Raw genomic sequence first — 17,131 nt, 5'->3', positions numbered from 1 at the left:
GACACCTGTGGGACCCCCAGGGACACCCCAGGGACACCAGGGACACCCCAGGGACACCCCAGGGACACCTGTGGGACCCCAGGGACACCCCAGGGACCCCAGGGACACCCCAGGGACACCAGGGACACCTGTGGGACCCCCAGGGACACCCCAGGGACCCCAGGGACACCCCAGGGACACCCCAGGGATACCCCAGGGACACCCCAGGGACACCCGAGACATCCCAAATTCCTGTGAAACCTGTGGGACCCCCAGGGACACCCCAGGGACACCCCAGGGACACCAGGGACACCCCAGGGACACCCCAGGGACACCTGTGGGACCCCCAGGGACACCAGGGACACCCCAGGGACACCCCAGGGACACCCCACATTCCTGGGACACCCCAGGGACACCTGGGACACCCCAGGGACACCAGGGACACCCCCAGGGACACCAGGGACACCCCAGGGACACCCCACATTCCTGGGACACCCCAGGGACACCAGGGACACCCCAGGGACACCCCAGGGACACCTGTGGGACACCCCCGGGTCACCCCAGGGACACCCCAGGGACACCAGGGACACCTGTGGGACCCCCAGGGACACCCCAGGGACACCCCAGAGACACCCCACATTCCTGGGACACCTGTGGGACCCCCAGGGACACCCCAGGGACACCCCAGGGACACCTGTGGGACCCCAGGGACACCAGGGACACCCCAGGGACACCCCAGGGACACCCGAGACATCCCAAATTCCTGTGAAACCTGTGGGACCCCCAGGGACACCCCAGGGACACCTGTGGGACCCCCAGGGACACCCCAGGGACACCTGTGGGACACCCCAGGGACACCTGTCGGACCCCCAGGGACACCCCACATACCTGTGACACCTCTGGGACCCCCAGGGACACCCCAGGGACACCCCAAATTCCTGTGACACCTGTGGGACCCCCACTGACACCCCAGGGACACCCCAAATTCCTGGGACACCTGTGGGACCCCCAGGGACACCCCAGGGACACCCCAGGGACACCCCACATTCCTGTCACACCAGTGGGACCCCCCTGTCCTCACCCACGGCCATGGAGCCACCAAACCCCGCCTGTTCCCTCGCCCCCAGTTCCTCCCAGTCCCTCCCAGTTTCTCTCAATGCCTCCCAGTTCCTCCCGGCTCCTTCCAGTCCATCCCAGTTCCTCCCATTTCCTCCCAGCTGCCCCCAGCTCCTCCCAGTGCCTTCCAGTTCCTCCCAGCACCTCCCAGTCCATCCCATTTCCTCCCATTTCCTCCCAGGTCTTCCCAGTTCCTCCCAGCTCCTCCTAGTTGCTCCCAGTTGCTCCCAGTCTGTCCCATCACCTCCCATTTCCCTCCCAGTTTCTCCCAGTTCATCCTAGTTCCTCCCAGTTGCTCCCAGTGTCTCCCAGCTCCTCCCAGTGCCTCTCAGTCCATCCCAGCTCCTCCCATTTCCTCCCAGTTCCTCCCAGTTCCTCCCAGTTCCTTCCAGTGTCTCCCAGATCCTCCCAATTTCTCCCAGTGTCTCCCAGTTGCTCCCAATACATCCCAGCTCCTCCCAGTTCCTCCTAGTGCCTCCTAGCGCCTCCCAGTTCCTCCCAGTGTCTCCCATTTCCTCCCAGTGTTTCCCAGTGTCTCCCAGTGTCTCCCAGTTTGTCCCAGTGTTTCCCAGTGTCTCCCATTTCCTCCCAGTGTCTCCCAGTGTCTCCCAGTTTGTCCCAGTGTTTCCCAGTGTCTCCCAGTGTCTCCCAGTTTGTCCCAGTTGCCCCAGTTCCCCCAGCCCCCGCAGTACCCAGCAGTTCCCAGCACGTTTGGCCTTTATTTCCAGGCAGGAACACTCACTACAGCTGCTACCTACGGCAGGGAAGCGCACAGGGCAGGGAGAATAAATTAATCCAGTCGGCGTAAAAAACCCAAATAACGGAAACACGGGAGAAAAACGGGAGAAAAACGGGGATAAAAAAGAGAAGTGACAAAGGGGACACTGGGGAGGAAGGGCTGGGGACACCGAGCTGTGCGGACGCGCTGTTGGATGCCACGGCTCCGGCGCCGAGGGGCTCGCGCGGTTTTCCGCCCCGGCAGCTCCTCTCCCTCCTGGGCTGGGCTCCCCGAAAACCCCTCCGAGGGTCGGGGGGGCCGGGGGGACGCGGGTCGGGCCCTGCCCGGGCTGCACCCCCAGCAAAGGCCGCGGCGGCGGCGGGGGCCGCGTCCCTAGAGTCCGGCGGGTGCCGCCGCCTGTGTCCCCCCGGCCTGGCCGGGGCTCCTGGCCATGGTGGCCGCAGCGGGAGCCCGTCCCCGCCTTAGTCGTTGGAGGTGACGTCGATGTCGTCCCCGCTGGACTGCTTGGTGGCCAGGCGCCATCGGTTGATGTGGTGCGAGCCCTTCTTCTTCTGCTCCGAGTCGGGGCCCTCCTCCTCCAGCTTCTGCCGTTTGTACTTCGTCCTCCTGTTCTGGAACCACACTTTCACCTGGGACGGGGACACGGGGGCTGTGGGGCCCGGCACAGCTGGCTGTGCGCAGCTGGGTCTGCACAGCTGGATCTGCACAACAACTGGATCTGCACAGCTGGGTCTGCACAGCTGGATCTGCACAACAACTGGATCTGCACAACTGGATCTGCACAACTGGATCTGCACAGCTGGTCTGGTATAGCCAGCCCTGCACAGCTGGCCCAGCACAGCTGGCCCTGCACAGCTGGCTGCTGCAGCCAGGCAGGAGGTTTGGGTTTCACTGGAGAGTGGCCAAACTGTCCCTGTCCCTGTTCCTGGCCCTGTGGCTCACCCTGTCTCTGTTCCAGGCCCTGGTCCTGTCCCTGTCCCTGATCCTGGCCCTGACCATGGCCTTGTCCTTGTCCCGGGCCTGTGCCTGTCCCTGTCACTGTCTCTGTCCTTATCCCTTATCCCTATTCTTATTCCTTATCCCTGTCCCTATCCCTATCCCTTATCACTATTCTAATTCCCTATCCCTTATCCCTATTCCTTTGTCTCTACCCCTATCCCCACCACTTATCCCGCTATCCCTACCCTGATCCTTTATCCCTATTCTTATTCTTTATCCCTATCCTTATTCTTTATCCCTATCCTAACCCCTTATCCCTATCCCTACCCTATATCCCTGTCCTTGTCCCTCTCCCTCTCCCTACACCTGCCCCTATCCCTGTCCCCTGTCCCCATCACCATCCCTGTGCCTGTCCCCTCCAGGAGCGCTCCCACAGTCCCCCTGCCCTGCCTCAGTTTCCCATGGCAAGGTGGGACACGAGGGACAAATGTGGTCACTGCCACCTGGCAGCCCTGGAGACACACGAGGGGTGCAGGCAGGATTATGGGATGTGGGATCCTGCAGGCAGGATTAGTGGGATCCTGCAGGCAGGATTATGGGATGTGGGATCCTGCAGGGAGGGTTATGGGATGTGGGATCCTGCAGGGAGGGTTATGGGATGTGGGATCCTGCAGGCAGGATCAGTGGGATCCTGCAGGCAGGATTATGGGATGTGGGGTGCTGCAGGCAGGGTTATGGGATGCTGCAGGCAGGGTTATGGGATGTGGGATCCTGCAGGCAGGATTATGGGATGTGGGATCCTGCAGGGAGGGTTATGGGATATGGGATCCTGCAGGGAGGGTTATGGGATGTGGGGTGCTGCAGGCAGGGTTATGGGATGCTGCAGGCAGGGTTATGGGATGTGGGATCCTGCAGGGAGGGTTATGGGATATGGGATCCTGCAGGGAGGGTTATGGGATGTGGGATCCTGCAGGCAGGATTATGGGATGTGGGATCCTGCAGGGAGGGTTATGGGATATGGGATCCTGCAGGGAGGGTTATGGGATGTGGGGTGCTGCAGGCAGGGTTATGGGATGTGGGATCCTGCAGGGAGGGTTATGGGATGCTGCAGGCAGGATCAGTGGGATCCTGCAGGCAGGGTTATGGGATGTCTGGTGCTGCAGGCAGGGTTATGGGATGTGGCAGGCAGGGTTATGGGATGTGGGGTGCTGCAGGCAGGGTTATGGGATGTGGGATCCTGCAGGCAGGGTTATGGGATGTGGGATCCTGCAGGCAGAGTTATGGGGTGCTGCAGGCAGGATCAGTGGGATCCTGCAGGCAGGGTTATGGGATGCTGCAGGCAGGGTTATGGGATGTGGGATGCTGCAGACAGGGTTATGGGATGTCTGGTGCTGCAGGCAGGGTTATGGGATGCTGCAGGCAGTGGTGCAGGATGTGGATTCTGCAGTTGGGATGGGGATGCCCCAGGTGGGATTAAGATACCCCAGGCAGGCTGTGGACGCTGCCTGGCTCCCAGGCCCGCACACCAGGTGCTGCTCAGCCCAGCCCAGCCCAGCCCAGCTCAGCCCAACCCAGCCCAGCCCAGCCCAGCTCAGCTCAGCCCAGCCCAGCCCAGCTCAGCTCAGCCCAGCCCAGCCCAGCCCAGCCCAGCCCAGCCCAGCCCAGCCCAACCCAGCCCAGCCCAGCTCAGCTCAGCCCAGCTCAGCTCAGCCCAGCCCAGCCCAGCTCAGCCCAACCCAGCCCAGCCCAGCCCAGCCCAGCCCAGCTCAGCCCAGCCCAGCCCAGCCCAGCCCAGCCCAGCCCAGCTCAGCCCAGCCCGGCCCAGCCCAGCTCAGCCCAGCCCAGCCCAGCCCGGCCCAGCCCAGCCCAGCTCGGCCCAGCCCAGCCCAGCCCAGCTCAGCCCAGCCCAGCCCAGCCCAGCTCAGCTCAGCTCAGCCCAGCCCAGCCCAGCTCAGCCCAGCCCGGCCCATCCCAGCCCAGCCCAGCCCAGCCCATCCCAGCCCGGCCCAGCCCAGCCCGGCAGTCCCGGCTCGGAACGGCTCCTCCCGGCCCGGGCCGTGTCCCGCCCCCTCCCGGGACACACCCCGCTGCTTTTCCCACCTCCGGGGCATTCCCGGGACAATCCCGAGCTGGCGCCCTCCGTTCAGAGCGCTGTGCAAACTTTAATTAAAGCTCTGTGCGAGCAGGGGAGCTGCCTTATCCCAAATTCGGGAAGGGAACCGAGCCATGGAGGAATTAACGTGCCGGGACGGGCGGGGGAGCGGCGGCGCTGCACGGCCCGGCTCGGCCGGGACGCGGGATGAGGGGTGAGGGATGCGGGATGAGGGGTGAGGGATGCGGGATGCGGGATCAGGGATGAGGGATCAGGGATGAGGGATCAGGGATGAGGGATCAGGGATCAGGGATGCGGGATGAGGGGTGAGGGATGAGGGATCAGGGATGCGGGATGAGGGATCAGGGATGAGGGATCAGGGATCAGGGATGAGGGATCAGGGATCAGGGATGCGGGATGAGGGATGAGGGATCAGGGATGAGGGATCAGGGATCAGGGATGAGGGATGCGGGATGCGGGATCAGGGATGAGGGATGCGGGATGAGGGATGAGGGATGAGGGATGAGGGATCAGGGATGCGGGATGCGGGATCAGGGATGCGGGATCAGGGATGAGGGATGCGGGATGAGGGATGAGGGATGAGGGATCAGGGATGCGGGATGAGGGATCAGGGATGAGGGATGAGGGATGAGGGATCAGGGATGAGGGATGCGGGATGAGGGATCAGGGATGCGGGATCAGGGATGAGGGATGAGGGATCAGGGATGCGGGATGAGGGATCAGGGATCAGGGATGAGGGATGCGGGATCAGGGATGAGGGATGAGGGATGAGGGATCAGGGATGCGGGATCAGGGATGAGGGATGAGGGATGAGGGATGCGGGATGAGGGATCAGGGATGAGGGATGAGGGATGAGGGATGCGGGATGAGGGATGCGGGATGAGGGATGAGGGATCAGGGATGAGGGATGAGGGATCAGGGATGAGGGATGCGGGATCAGGGATGAGGGATGCGGGATGAGGGATGAGGGATGCGGCTCCCCGGGATTTTGGGATCTGGGAACGGGGATTTTTCCGGGCTGGAGGAGCTCCCATGGGAAAGTGTGAGAAGCTCTCAGTGGGCACTGCGTTAAGCCGCCCCCTCCCAGCCCCATCCCGACTCCGGCAGTAATTGGTTCAAACCCCAGCCCGGGCTTTTACCCCTTCCCAAATTCATTAACCCTTCCCATGCCGGGGCTTTGGCTGGCTCTGTCCCCCGGGGTCACCTCCCGCCCGAGTTTCCCTGCACGTTCCCAGCTGGGCAGTGCCCTGGGGGCCACCGCGGCCACCGGGACGTCCCGCTCTGCTCCGGAGGTGACAGTGCCACCACCGCGCTGGGGACAATTAAAAACTCCGTGTGGAGCTTCCCCAGCGATGACGCGAGGGCTGAGAGCGCTGGGGTGGCTCTGGGTGGGGACAGCTCCGTGTCACAGGGATGTCACCCCAAGTGCCACCACCCCCAGTGCCAGCGCTGCCACTCCGCCCGGCCCTGCTGTCCCTGAGCTCCTCAAGACACCCCAAAACTTCTCTGGGTTGATTTTGGGGACAGTTTTGGACGGGGAGGGGACAGCTGCCAGCCCCGGGCTTTGGCTGGGGCACTCTCCGGCTCTATCTGCGCATCTTTCTCCTCCTGTGATTCCCAGGCATTCGCTCCGTTAATTATTAATTATTAATTACGGAGTGGTTGTGATTCCCAGCCGGCCCCGAGCCGCGGGCCAGGGCTGCTCTGTCCCTGCAGGGACGGCTCAGAGAGGGGACAGCGGGGTTTGTAACCACCCCAAAACTGTGCGGGGACATGGGATATCCAGGGGTTCATAATCACCCCAAAACTGTGCGGGGACATGGGATATCCAGGGGTTCATAATCACCCCAAAACCAAGAGGGGACACCGGGATATCCAGGGGTTCATAATCACCCCAAAACTGTGCGGGGACACCGGGATATCCAGGGGTTCATAATCACCCCAAAACCAAGAGGGGACACCGGGATTTACAGAGACCCCATAAAAATCCCAAAGCCATGGGGACACTGGGGTGACTCCATAACCACCCCAAACTTCCCTCTGCTTGGGGGCACAGCGGGGCACTGCCCAACCCCACAGGGCACAGCGGGGCACTGCCCAACCCCACAGGGCACAGAGGGGCACTGCCCAACCCCACAGGGCACAGTGGGGCACTGTCCAACCCCACAGGGCACAGTGAGGCGATGTCCAACCCCACAGGGCACAGAGGGGCACTATCCAACCCCACAGGGCACAGTGAGGTGCCCCCAGCTCGTCCCATTCCCAGCACACCAATCCCAGAGCACCCAGAGCTGGGATCCCTGCTGACCCCACTGATCCCTCCTGATCCCACAGACCCCTGCTGACCCCACAGATCTCTTCTGATCCCACAGATCCCTGCTGACCCCACAGATCCCTGCTGGTCCCATAAATCCCTGCTGATCCCACAGATCCCTGCTGACCCCACAGATCTCTTCTGACCCCACAGATCCCTGCTGATCCCACAGTGATGGGATCCCTGCTGACCCCACAGATCCCTGCTGATCCCACAGACCCCTGCTGACCCCACAGATCCCTGCTGACCCCACAGACCCCTCCTGTTCCCGTCCCCACCCTCCCAGGACCCCACCACCCGCCCAGCTCGGTGCCACCCGTGTCTCAGCCCCGTGTCCCCATCCCACCCGACCCTCCTTGCTCCGACCATCCCACATTCCCCCCAGGGCCCTCCCTGCCCCTGCTGCCCCGACCCCCTCAGGGAACACCCGCATTTGTGTCCGAGCTGCATGTTCTCCCCCGGTCCCTGGATTTTCCTGTTCCAATCCCGAATTCTCGCAGCTCCTGGGTGGGAGAGCGGCTGGGAAGGGGTTAAAGAGCTGCACGTCCCCACCCCGGTCCCGAAGGCATTTCCTGGTGCTGAACCCTCCTCACCTTCCAGGTGCTGCTCCCCGCCTGGGGCACCCGGAGCTGGCAAAGCCCAAAGGGCAAAACTCATTTTTCCGGAGGAAAAAGCAGCTGGGAAATAGAGCCAGGCACAGGCAGGAGCTGCAGCCCCGGCTGGGAATCGGCAAATCCATGAAAAAATGAAGAAATCCCCCTCGGGGTGGGCTCAGGTGCGGGGCCCCAGGTGAGAACACACCTGGGTCACACCTGGGTGGGTGTCATGGATAACACGGGCCGGTTTTCCGTGGAAATTTGATTCCGTGCAGGATTTGCCACCGAATTTTTTTGAATTTTCGAAATATATAATAATGATAATGATAATGATAATGATAATGATAATGATAATGATAATGATAATGATAATGATAATAATAATATCGTGGGTTAGGCACAGCCACCAGCCCCTGGCTGTGCCCCTCCTCCAAATCCCATCCCATAACCCATCCCTCAGCACACTGGGAATATTTCCCTCCAGGTAATTAAACCAGATTTTTTTTCTCTCTTTTTTTCCAATTATTTTTCCAAAAGGAGGGAAAAATATTTTTCCCTGCAGCCTGAAATCCGCTCTGCTGGGTGCCCATTCCCGGATGGATCCGTGGGGAAGGACGGGAGCCTTTCCCAGCCTCCCCGTGCTCGCTCCCTGCCAGCACAGCAGTTCCCAAAATCATGGAGACACCACGCTACCCAACAGGCTGCAGCACACAGAAAAATTTAAATTAAAAATATCGCCGTGGCCCCTTTGCACTCGGAAATGTCCCTGGATTTGGGTTCAATGCCGCCGCGTTTCCCCAGTAAATGGAATTTTCGCATTTCGGCTCCGGGCAATGCTGGGAAAGGCCAGGGAACGGCTCAGCTCCCCCGGGGCATCCCACAGCCGCCCTTCCCACCCCGACAAGTTCCTGGCTGTTCTTTGACCTTTGGGTTTTGTCCTTTTTTTCCCTTTTTTTCTCCATTCCAGCCCGAAGAGCAGCGGGAAGGGCCCCGGGTCGGGCTGGGGGTCGGGACAGCATCACCCTCGGGACCCAAACACCCTCGGGGTTTTGGGGGGCTCAGTCCCGGCTCCCAGACACCCCCAGCTGCTCCTCCCCGCTGTCCCCGTGCCGGTGACATTTTCCTCTTCCTCCCGGGAACTTCCTGCTCCCAGAGATGCGTCTGGAGGTTTTGTTTGGCAGAGCCTGGGCAAGGATGAGCCAGGCGGGTACTGGGAACACCCACGGCTCCGGCTTTATTTCCCAATTAAATTTAAGATTAAAAATTCAATTAATTCACCACGAAGGCTCAACCACCTCAGTAGAATTTGGGGGAAACTTTCTCCTTCCCTCAGCTGCTGAATATCCCGGGAAACAGCGCTGCTTCCCCCGGAGCGTTGGGAACCAGGACACCGGGCCTGGGCTCACAGGGATGCTCAGCCCCGATTCCCTCGTTTCCCCCAGCTCTGTTCACTTTTCCTTTCACCCTTGTGCTTCTCCTGGCTCTCCTTACATCTAAATTCCTGGGAAATTCCTGATCCCAGAAAGTCTCATCCAAAGCCATTCGGCGGCTCTGTCTCCACACCCATCCTGAATTCCAGTGCTGGAGCACAGGCCCGGAGCTGCCCGGCTCAGCCAAAGGTTTTCCAGATTTCCAGGCAGCCTGGAGGCTGCTGCTCCTTTCCTAACTGGATTTTTAAACCCATCGATTGCTCCCGGGGAAAAAACACCCCAAACCAGGGAGAAAACACGGGAAAAGCGCTCGGGAGAGCGGGACGATGGCAGAGCTGCATTGCCAGCCCCAAACCCGCCACGGCTCCTGTGACACCCGAGAGCTGCCACACAAAAACCCCAAATCCGCCCCGAGGAGCTCAGGAACAGCCACAACCCCAAATCCGAGGAGCTCAGGAACAGCCACAACCCCAAATCCATCCCGAGGAGCTCAGGAACAGCCACAACCTCAACCCCAGGAGCTCAGGAACAGCCACAACCCCAAATCCATCCTAAGGAGCTCAGGAACAGCCACAAAAACCCCAAATCCATCCTAAGTAGCTCAGGAACAGCCACAACCCCAAATCCATCCTAAGGAGCTCAGGAACAGCCACAATCCCAAATCCATCCCGAGAGCTCAGGAACAGCCACAATCCCAAATCCATCCTAAGGAGCTCAGGAACAGCCACAATCCCAAATCCACCCCGAGGGGCTCAGGAACACCCGCAGGCCCTGGGGCAATCCCAGCTGGAATTTCACACCGAGCGCTGTGTGAGTGCCGAGTGCTCCCAGGGCTGGGACAGGGTGGGACACAGAGGGACACAGAGGGACACAGAGGGACACAGAGGGACACAGAGGGACGCGGTTGGACAGAGTAGGACAGGGTGGGACACGGAGGGACACGGTGGGACAGGGTGTGACAGGCTGGGACACGGAGGGACACGGAGGGACAGAGTAGGACACGGAAGAACACGGTGGGACACAGAGGGACAGGGTGAGATGGAGTGGGACACGGTGGGACACGGAGGGACAGGGTGGCACACAGTGGGACACGGTGGGACACGGTGGGACAGAGCAGGACTCGGTGTGACACGGTGGGACACGGAAGGACAGAGCAGGACACGGAGGGACACGGAGGGACACGTTGGCACAGGGTGGGACACAGGGACAGAGCAGGACACGGAGGGACAGAGCAGGACACGGTGTGACACAGTGGGACAGAGCAGGACACGGTGGGACAGAGCAGGACATGGTGGGGCACAGTGTGACACGGTGGGACAGAGCAGGACACGGAGGGACACGGAGGGACACATTGGCACAGGATGGGACACAGTGGGACACAGTGGGACAGAATAGGACACGGAGGGACAGGATGTGACACGGTGGGACACAGGGGGCAGAGCAGGACACGGTGGGACAGAGCAGGACACGGTGTGACAGGTGTGACACGGTGGGACAGAGCAGGACACGGTGTGACAGGTGTGACACGGTTGTACGGAGCAGGACACGGTGGGACACGGTGTGACAGAGCAGGACACGGTTGTACAGAGCAGGACACGGTGGCACAGGTGTGACACGGTGGGACAGAGCAGGACACGGTGGGACACGGTTGTACGGAGCAGGACACGGTGTGACAGAGCAGGACACAGTGGGACAGAGCAGGACACGGTGGCACAGGTGTGACACGGTTGTACGGAGCAGGACACGGTTGTACAGAGCAGGACACGGTGGCACAGGTGTGACACGGTTGTACGGAGCAGGACACGGTGGCACAGGTGTGACACGGTGGGACAGAGCAGGACACGGTGGGACAGAGCAGGACACGGTGGCACAGGTGTGACACGGTGTGACAGAGCAGGACACGGTGTGACACGGTGTGACACGGTGTGACAGAGCAGGACACGGTTGTACGGAGCAGGACACGGTGGCACAGGTGTGACACGGTTGTACAGAGCAGGACACGGTGTGACAGAGCAGGACACGGTAGTACAGAGCAGGACACGGTGGCACAGGTGTGACACGGTTGTACAGAGCAGGACACGGTGTGACACGGTGGGACAGAGCAGGACACGGTGGGACAGAGCAGGACACGGTTGTACAGAGCAGGACACGGTGGCACAGGTGTGACACGGCGCAGGTGTGGCCCGGCCCGCTGGCGGTACCTGCGTCTCGGACAGGCTGAGGCTGCTGGCCAGCTGCTTGCGCTCGGCTCCCACCACGTAGTGATTCTTCTCGAACGCTCTCTCCAGGCGCAGCAGCTGCGACGGCGAAAAGGCCGTGCGGATGCGCTTGGGCTTGCGGGCGAAGGGGCCGTGCAGCAGGAGGCTCTCCTGGGACACCTCGCTCCCTGCGGGCACACACGCGGCTCAGCGCCCCGCTCCCCTCCGCACGGCGCTGATTTCCCTGCCCTGCCGCACGGGAAGGGCATAAAACAGGGAATTGAGGCGTTTTGAGAGCTTTCCCCACCGCAAAATTTGTCTCGCTTGTAGCTCATCTCAGCCCCGTGGTGGGGTTGGATGCAGCGTCGAAGGGAGGGGAGCGAGGAAGAAAGAAAAAAAGAAAGAGAGGGTGAAGGGATGGATGGAGAGAGCAGCAGGAAGAGGAAAGAAAGAGGCAGAGAAAAAAGCTGAGACGGAGAGAAAAAGGAATTATAAAATAAGAGGAAGAGGGAGAAAGTGACAGGAAAAAATAGAAAAGGGAAACTATGAAACAAAAAAGTGGAGGGGAGGAAGAAAGAGGGAAGGGCACAAGGAAAGGAAAGTGGAAAAGCGATTTTAAAAAGAGGGAAAGAAAGAGAAGGGGAAAAAAAGAAGGGAAAGAAAGTGAAAGGAGAAGGAAAGAAAGACAAGAAGTGAGAAAGCAAAAAAAAAAAAAAAAAAAAAAAAAGGGAATGAAAGAGGCAAAGGATAACGAACGAGAGAAGGAAAGCTGTAAAGCAATCGAGCGAAACAAGGCAGAAAGGAACGAAAGCCAGGGAAGAAAAAGAAAATTCAAGGCAGAGAGAGAAGGCAGGACAGAGGGACAGCTCGGGAGAGCGGCGGGCCGGGCCCGGGGGCAGCGACCGCAATCCCCGGCGGAGCCCCGGGGACAAGCGAGGGCTTGGTGCCGAGCAGATAAAACTAATCCGGGCTGCGGGACCCCCCGGCACCGCGGCGGGACAAACGGGAGACGGAGAGGAAAAAAAAAAAAAAAAGAGGAAAAAAAAACCGAGAAAAAATAAAATAAGGAAAAAAAATATGGGGGAAAAAAGGAAAGAAAAGGACGCAGATAAAGAAAAGAAAAGGGAAAGAAAGAGGGTAGGAAGGAACGGAGAGAAAAGAAATAAAGGTTAAAGAAATAGAGACAGAATCAGAAAATTAAGAAAAAGAAAGAAAGAATGAACGAAAGAATGAAAGAACGAAAAAAGCAAAACAAGAAAGTGAAGAAAAGAAAGAAAAGGAAAGAAAGCCGAGAAAGAAATAAGGAGAAGCAAAGGAAGAAAAATCTACAGAGAGAAAATCGACAGAACCAAACAACATCTCTCTGCGCAGCCGAGATCCGCCGCACCGAAATCCTTCCCTTCGTTCCCGGCGAGGAGAAAAAACCAAATTGGCGGCTCGGCTGCGCCCGGAGGCGGCGGCGCCGGTCCCGGGCCCGGAGCTCGGCGATGCTCGGCCGGGACTCCGCGGAGCTCCGGGGGCTCTGCCCGGCACCGGCACCGGGAATTCGGAGATATCGGGAATTTGGAGATACAAGCACCGGGAATTCGGAGATATCCGCACCGGGAATTCGGAGCACCAGGAATTCGGACGCACCGGCACCGGGAATTCGGAGACACCGGGAATTGTGGAGCGCCCGTGGCCTCGGCCGTGAGTGCGGGCACGGCAGCAACAGGTCCTGCCCTGCAGCCCCGACCCCCGGCAAGGAGCCCCCCGGTCCTGCACCCCCGGTCCTGCACCCCCGGTTCTGCACCCCCCGGTCCCGCAGCCCTCCCGGTCCCGCAGCCCCCGGTCCCTCAGCCCCCCCGGTTCTGCACCCACCGGTCCCGCAGCCCCGGCCCGCGCCCCCCGCAGCCCCCGCTCACCTTGGAAGCGGTGGCCGAAGAAGCGGTTCCGCAGCACCCAGGGGTAAAAGTTGAGCGGGTCGCGATGCTGCGGCCCGAAGAAGGGGTGCGGGTGAGGCAGGGCCGAGCCCCCCAGCTGGGGGGGCCCCACGGGCAGCGCCGGGTGCCCCACGGCCTCGGGGAAGACGAGCTCGGCGCTGCCGTACAGGGCCCGGCCGGCGGCTCCCTGGAAGCCGGGGGCGAAGGCGGCGGCGTCGGCGGCGGCGGGGCCGGGGTAGGCGAGGGCGGCGGGGCGAGGGGGCTCCTCGGGGCCCAGGGGGGTGTCCTTGCCCACCAGGGACTCGATGGTGAAGCAGCGCTTGGCGGACGGCTGGAACATGGTGTGAGCCGGGAGCGGGGCGGGGGGGCCGGAGCGGGGCCGGTGCTGCGGGAGCGCGCGTGTGTGCGGTGCGTGTGTGTGTGTGTGTGTGTGTGTGTGTGTGCGTGTGTGTGTGTGCGTGAGCGAGAAACCTCCCCCTGGGCACGGCACACACACACACGGACCGCGGCCCGCAGCCCTCCCCCCTCCTCCGCCCCCGCCCGCGCCCACCCGCGGGAGCCCACGCGGCCCCGAGCCCCGCTCCGAGCACGGGCGGCACCTGCGGGGCCGGGCTGGGGCCGCACACCTGGGCTGGGAGGGGCGGGATGGGATAATGGGATGGGATAATGCGATGGGATGGGATGGGATAATGGGATGGGATGGGAGAGCAGGGTAGGGAATACAGGGATGGGAGAGCAGGGCCGGGATGGAATAGCAAGAGAAAGTAGTGATGGGATGGGACGGGAGAGCAGGGAATTTAGGGATGGAATGGGATGGGACAGCAGGGAATTTAGGGAAGAGATGCGATAATGGGATGGGATAATGGGATGGGATAATGGGATGGGATAGGACGGGCAGTGCGAGGTACAGGCGGCAGCGCGGATCGGAGAGGGGCAAGGACAGGCAGGGGAGAGAAAAGGAAGCAAGAGGAGCCGGGGAGGACGAGGGCAGCGGGAAGAGGCAGAGGAGGCACAAGGAGGCCGGGGGAGGCAGGGGGAGGCAGAGACAGGCAGGGGAGGGCAGGGGGAGATGGGGCAGGAAGGGAGGCAGGGGCAGGCAGGGGAGGAAGGGGAGGCAGAGGAGGCAAAAGGACGCAGAGAGCGCCCGAAAAACTGGACTGGAGCCGCTCCCGCAGGCGCCGCGAAGTTGTGGCAGAGGGGCTCCGGCTGCGGGGGGGGTTTTCCTTCCGTATTTAAAACAAAAATTTTAAATCTTTAAAATTTCCTGATTTTTTCTCTTCTTCTTCTTTGGGTTGTTTTTCTGTTTGTTAATTTTTCTTTTTCTTTTTTTTTTTTTTTTTTTTTTTTGGGTTTTTCCGGGGATTTTTTTTCCTCTATTTAAATAAAAACACCAGCCCTGCCCGCGGCTGCGGAGCGGAACTCCGGCCCGCGGGGGGAGGGACAGGTGAAGCCTCCCCCACCTCTCCCGCCCCCCGCGCAAGCTCCGCTCCCCTCCGCGTGTCCCTTCCAAAGGCAGGGACCGAAACCTCTTCCCACCGCTCCGATCCTGCGACGGGAATTAAAAAAAAAAAAAAAAAAACAAAAAAAAAAACCAAACCAACAAAGTCCAAGCTCGCAGCAAGCGGCGGTTTTGGGGGTTTTGCGCGGGCGCGCAGCCCCTGCGCGGGCCCGTCCCGAGTTCACTCCGCAGTTTGGCTCTGCTCGGAGTTTTGCCGGCCCGCGGAGGCGGGGGCCAGCCCTCCCCTCCCGCACAAAGGGGGTTGAAAGTCTATTTTCCACTTGGCTGGATCGAAATACTCCGCGCGGGATCCTTCCCCCCGCGGAGAGCAGAGCGCTGCTGCGCGCCCGCGGGCTCTGCGCGGACACGCTCCCGCAAGAGGCTGCGGCGGCAACCACGGGGGGAGGAACGGAAAAATTACACGAAATCCCAGAGAAGTGAAAGCCTAAAAATGGAGCGAGAGCCTCGGCAAAACGGTTTTTTTTTTTTTTTCCTTTTTTTTAAATTTTTATTTTCATTTCCGCAAGACAGAGAGAGAGGGGAAAAAATAATCGACATTTAAAATATTTTATAAATAGATTTCAAAATATATATTTCTTTTTTTTTTTTTTTTAATAGGAAAAGTGGAAATAAAGAAGCGGAGTTGGGTGAGAGAGCTGCAGCGGGAGCGGAGCGGGGAACGCGCCGAGGGACGGGGAAGGGAAGGGGAAGGGAAGGGGAAGAAGGGAAGGGATGGAAATGGGGAAGAAGGGAAGGGATGGGATCGGGGAGGGGAAGGAGGACACGGGGACAGCTCGGCTCAGTCGCGGAAACCTGGCTCAGGACCGTTTGTGGAATTTCATTTAAATCAATTTAATCCGATTGAATTCAGTTTAATTTTTTTTCCCTTTTTTTTCTTTTCTTTTTCCTCTCGACCCCTCCGGCGCTGCCCTGCGGCAGCCGCGGGTGCGGAGCGGCCGCTGCGGGATCGGCGGCCCCGGAGCGCGGCGCGGGGCCGGGATTTCGTTTCGTGCGGATTTCCTTCGCTTTCAGCATCTTCTGCGGGAGAAAAATGCGAAAGGGGCCGGGCTGCGGCTGCCTGCATGGGATCCCCGCCGGCGGCATCTCCCCTCGGCGCCCCGGCTCCACCGCAGCATTTTTTGGGAGGGAGCAGCTTCGGTTTGGGGGTGAATCGCCCTCTCGGGAATTTATAAATCTTTCTTTCTGATTTTGTTTTTTTTTTTTTGCCCCCGAATTCGCCCCGGTGGTTTTCAGTCCCGGCTCAGGGTCCAGGCGAGGCTGCTCGGATGCTCCGAAGGGAACCGGGAGCTGCTTCGCTGAAACCGAGCGAGAACCCCAAATTCATCTTTAAATTCCTTTTTCCCCTCTGCTCCCAGGCCTGCTCCCAGCTCCAGGAGAGCTCAGGCAGGATTTCAATCCTTCGGGGAATAAACTGAGCGGGGGTCTTGCTCGGGCTGGAATTTTATCGAGAGGAAAACTTTCTCCGCGGAATGCCCAGGAGAGGGGAGCGGGGATGGATTCCTTGCCGCTGGATTCCGGCCGGGAGCAGACACGGGAAAAGGGAAAAAAAAAAAAAAAAATAAAAAAATTTTCCTTTTGAACCAAAGAGCCGCAGCCAGGGCCGGGCAGGGGCGGCTGCACCGGGATCGGGGGTGCAGGGAGGGGAAAAGGGGAGTGTGTAAAATCCAACCCTGCAAGGTGCAAAGAGGAGCGAAGGAGACGGAAAGAGCCGCGACAGGCAGGAGCGGCGGCAGAGGGGGGTTCATGGGGCGGCAGAGGGACAGCGGGACCGCTGTGTCCGCACCCACCCGCACCCCCAGACCCAGCCCCCCGCCCCAAGGGCGCTGTCCCGCACGCCGCGGCTCTGGCCCCTCGTTAATCGGTAACCATCAAAGGGCCCCGAGTGGGAAATGAGCCCGGAGCGCTCAAACTTGAGCGACTTCAAAGCGCTGCAGCGTTTCCCCTCCTGCTCTTCCCGCGGGCGCAGCTCCGGCCCGGATTCCTCCTCCCCGGCCATCCAGGCCGCCCTGCGGGCAGAGGGGAAATGGGGGCGGATTTAGGGCTGGCAGCTTCAGGAGGTTTTCCTGCTTTCATTTTATTTGGTTTTTTAAATTTTCTTTGGTTCAGGGATATTGTGGATTGCAATAAATGGTGCCCGGAGCCGGTGGCTTCCAGCAGGTTGTTGCTGTCACCTCCCTCAGTGTCCTTTATGGAGGTGCTTTTGTCGGATGGATGGATGGATGGATGGATGATGGATGGATGGATGGATGGATGGACGATGGATGGA

The 17,131-nt window shown here is 60.3% G+C and overlaps 1 protein-coding gene across 1 annotated transcript; it reads right to left on the bottom strand.

Annotated features, from left to right (window-relative positions):
- Positions 1-1,851: 1,851 nt before the first annotated feature.
- On the bottom strand, positions 1,852-13,904 carry EMX1 (empty spiracles homeobox 1). The gene is made up of 3 exons (XM_056489927.1): positions 13,329-13,904; positions 11,428-11,612; positions 1,852-2,463 (listed from the first exon to the last, which is right to left on the bottom strand). The coding sequence occupies exons 1-3, from the start codon at positions 13,684-13,686 to the stop codon at positions 2,296-2,298; spliced, it is 711 nt and encodes a 236-aa protein (XP_056345902.1). The 5' UTR covers positions 13,687-13,904; the 3' UTR covers positions 1,852-2,295.
- Positions 13,905-17,131: the final 3,227 nt, after the last annotated feature.

The sequence above is a fragment of the Oenanthe melanoleuca genome, chromosome 4, assembly GCF_029582105.1.
Source record: "Oenanthe melanoleuca isolate GR-GAL-2019-014 chromosome 4, OMel1.0, whole genome shotgun sequence".
Taxonomy (NCBI): Eukaryota; Metazoa; Chordata; class Aves; order Passeriformes; family Muscicapidae; genus Oenanthe; species Oenanthe melanoleuca.
This window is presented reverse-complemented; position numbering and strand designations above follow the sequence as displayed.